The 3,527-nt window shown below is 41.0% G+C and overlaps 1 protein-coding gene across 1 annotated transcript; it reads left to right on the top strand.

Moving 5' to 3' along the window:
• Positions 1 to 241: 241 nt before the first annotated feature.
• Positions 242 to 3,025, top strand: LOC125505246 (polycystin-2-like). Its single transcript, XM_048668716.1, has 8 exons — positions 242 to 491; positions 547 to 773; positions 825 to 999; positions 1,052 to 1,247; positions 1,304 to 1,442; positions 1,495 to 1,795; positions 2,111 to 2,286; positions 2,419 to 3,025. Exons 1-8 carry the CDS (start codon positions 359 to 361, stop codon positions 2,689 to 2,691), a joined length of 1,620 nt encoding a protein of 539 aa, XP_048524673.1. The 5' UTR covers positions 242 to 358; the 3' UTR covers positions 2,692 to 3,025.
• Positions 3,026 to 3,527: the final 502 nt, after the last annotated feature.

The following is a 3,527-nucleotide window of genomic DNA, read 5'->3' as shown; positions in this document are numbered from 1 at the left end:
ATCTCTTTTATTAAAATGTTGCTTAATGGGAAAGTCGCCAGTTAATTTTCAGGAGCTAAAAACGTCGAGGAATAAATTGAGTTTATAAAAAAATTGAGTTTATTTCCCGTTAAGCAATATTTTCAACAGGTTTAGTGGCTCTGTTCAAGCTTGAATCTGATGAGTGAAACTCCCCGAAAAACTCGTCAGTTTGACTGTAAACATTCCCTAATCTTCCTTGACTGCACTTTTAAGCAAATATTTTTTTTTGGTTGCTTCAGGCATAATCCGTCTAAGGCAGCATCGGACCCGGGAAATAAAATGTCAGCTTCCAGCTATCCTGGCAAAGGTCCCCTGGACTTGTCGCCCGGACTTCCACATGCTGAGAGAAACGAGCAGTTTTTCCAGAGGCTGGAAAGCACCATCTGATATTTCCCAAATCACCACGGAGCGCATGGGCAACGTGTGGAAGTACACTGATAGTAGTTTATCTGGATCTTCCATATATTTTGGTAACTGAGTTCCAAAATTCGAGCTAATTCTTTGAAAATTTTGTAATTTTTTGAGGTGAATATGCAGCTTATCCGGGAGGCGGCTACGTTGCGCCTTTGGGGCGCCATTTGAGGAACTCCCTGATCAATTTGGAGTACTTGAAGAAGCACAAGTGGCTGGATATTCAAACCAGGGCGCTTTTTATCGAGTTTTTGACCTACAACGCGAACGTGAATTTGTTCAATGGAGTGACCGTGATTTTTGAAATAAATGCCGCTGGTCATGTGAGCAAGGATTTAAAGGTAGGGCCTCAAACTTCGCCAGGTTGATTTTTCGCATTGCATTGTTTCCAGGTCCAAACCAGGAAGTTTCTCATGATAGACCAGGATAGAGTGTTTACCAAGAATGTAGTTTCCACCATCTTTGTGCTGGCGCTTTTAGTGCTGGCGCTGCGAATCGCCTACAAGATCCATAGGAAGAAAACGTTGTACTTTTACGATGTTTGGGCTATTTTGGATATTGTTATTGGTGCTGATGGATTTGTGCCCTTGGCTTCAGCGTTTTCATCCACATCTTTTAGTGTTCCTGAGCGCCTGCTCGATTTATCTGTATTACGCCAGGCAACATGCGATCCAGATCTACATCGATGCGGTATCTGAGGCCAAGAACAACGATTTTGTGCAATATTTTCAGCTGTTTGCTGCGGATAATGTTTTAACCGCATTGTCAGCTACACTGGTGTTTGTGGCGACGCTTCGCTTATGGAAGCTACTGAGGTAAGGAAAGCGACACTAATGGGGTTCAAGTCGAGGCTTTTTTGAGCGCGTTTCAGATTTATGATTATAGTGAAAGTGGCCGAGAAAACCGTGCGGGATGCTGGAACTTCCTTGCTCTTGTGCTGGGCCTATCAACTGTTGCTGGTAGTTGCCTTTTCTGCGACTGGGATTATGTTCTTTGGCGGATACTCCCAGGTAAACTTTTCAAGAAATTCCACAGACAAATAGCAGACGTTTGCAATTGCAGAACTTCAAAAACTTCAATTCCGCCTTCTCCACGCTGCTGCTGTTGAGCCTGAATTTGTGCGGCACTCTCGAGTTGAACGATCTGTACAAACATCCGCTCGGCATCGCTTTCTACATACTCTACATGCTGGTTTCGTTCTTCTTCATCAACATCTACATTGCCATTATCAGCTTGTACTATGCGGACTCGAAGGACTTTTATGCGGACGAGCCGCGCTTTATGCAGAAGTTCGTGCAGCAGAAGTGGAAGTTTTATAAAAACCTGCTGATGGTTCGTGGAAGAAAAATGCGCGGTGGAGAAGGTAATAAATCAAATAGGGAAAATTCCACTTTTTGCACCCAATTGCTTCCAACTGGTGAGTTTTCCAAGCCTTTCAAAGGCTCAAAACCGCACACTAGGTAGCCTGTACATGGTTTCTTAGGATTTTTTAAGCGAACGCTTGAAAATGGTTGGAAACACTTCTAGAAACACCTCTGAAGATGCAAGCCACTCGTGCCTGCGAAAGGTCGAGAAGGGTTTAAAAGCTAGAAAAACTCATCAGTTTGTTACTTGTTGTGAGACCCGGTTATTAGAGGACAGACTTTAAGCCAAAAAAATTAATTAACTATATTGATAGACGAGATCAACGATGATCGAATAATAAAGCCGAAATCCGGAGAAAGATATCAGGACTGTTTCACAATTGCGAAAAGTCGACTGGATGGCATGGCTTTGGTGACAATTTGCGTATTGCGGAACATGGAAGAACATCGATCCATGACCGAGAAGGATTTTGATCTGATGTCGAAAACTGTAAGTTCTCTTTGATGTTTTAACACTAGAAAAGAACAACGTGAAGCTTTTAGCTACAACGACAAATGTTGGCGCAGTCGGAGGGATTCAACGGGAAATGCAAAAAACATTTTTTTTTGGACATTGTTTCAGATTAAATTGCTGCACGAAGATGAGTCGACAGACAAACAGGTGTTTTTCACCACTGGCGATTCGCGGCGCATAACATTTGTGGACGATCGGAAAATCCAGCAAATCGCCGATATTTGCGAAAACCTAGTCCAGTACTGTATGCGAAAAACGCGAGTTTCCAGACATTTGCCCCCATCATTGATTGATGAACGGATTTCGCGAATTAACACATTGATTGAGAACATCAGGATGATTGAGAGCGTTTTGGGAAACGTGCAAATTCGCCATAAGTGACTGATTTTGTTTCGATTTTATTTTGCATGGTACAGGCAGATGTATTGTTTGTGGCAAATACATTAATGTTTCTCATACCGTTCAGACAAGCGTGTAATAAACAGCTCAATCGATGAAGCGTCTATAAAAATATACAAATACATTTTGAAATTCTTTGGCGTGAGCGTTAAAAGCTTTGATTTGGAACCAATTGTTCTAATGGAACGAATCTGGCACATTCCAGAACGCCACAGGAAAAACCGCACAAAACCTGCCATTTTAATTCATTTATTTTGAAAATTAAATTTAAATACAAATATCGAAAAGACCAAATAAATCCACGGGGTTATTTTGTTTATTTTTAATCGTGCTGCAAACACATTTAACTGCAATATTTGCACCTGCCACTCTAAAAATATGTGTGCACACATAAAAGCTCTCAAACACAGTCATTTAATTAATTACCCCGCTGTATCTAACTAAGAATGTTTCAATTTATTTAATTATATGCATATAGAGAATGCTCACAATTGAAGGGATTTATTTAGCGGTTGAGCAACGCTCTGTTGCAATGATTAATGGACAAAGAATTAAGCTATCATTTTTCAACGAATATGGTAAAATACATTGTTTGCTAGGAGGTTATTGCTTGAGGCTTGCTTGAAAAGCGCAGGGAAAAATTGAGTTCATTTCGCGAATTTCGCGGTTTTTTTGCTTAGTACATATTTTTAGGTGCTACGATGCAGATTTCGGGAATATTGGCATTACTTTTCCCTTCATTGCCCTGTAGATGTTGAACTGTTAGTCATGCTCATAAACTGACTCATAGGGTGGATTGAGCTGTTGGTTCTTTCGTG

Source organism: Dendroctonus ponderosae, unplaced genomic scaffold (genome assembly GCF_020466585.1).
Source record: "Dendroctonus ponderosae isolate FM_Combo_2020 unplaced genomic scaffold, Dpon_F_20191213v2 Dpon_F_20191213_700, whole genome shotgun sequence".
NCBI classification, from domain to species: domain Eukaryota; kingdom Metazoa; phylum Arthropoda; class Insecta; order Coleoptera; family Curculionidae; genus Dendroctonus; species Dendroctonus ponderosae.
Note: the sequence above shows the minus strand (reverse complement) of the source record. Positions and strands in the feature narration are given on the sequence as shown.

Bases quoted from the DNA above. Each gene is read 5' to 3' on its own strand.
- LOC125505246 (XM_048668716.1), top strand. From the start codon at position 359: ATGCTGAGAGAAACGAGCAGTTTTTCCAGAGGCTGGAAAGCACCATCT. The intron at 1,000-1,051 runs GTGCTGATGGAT...CACATCTTTTAG, and splicing joins TATTTTGGATATTGTTATTG to TGTTCCTGAGCGCCTGCTCG. The intron at 2,287-2,418 runs GTAAGTTCTCTT...ACATTGTTTCAG, and splicing joins TTGATCTGATGTCGAAAACT to ATTAAATTGCTGCACGAAGA.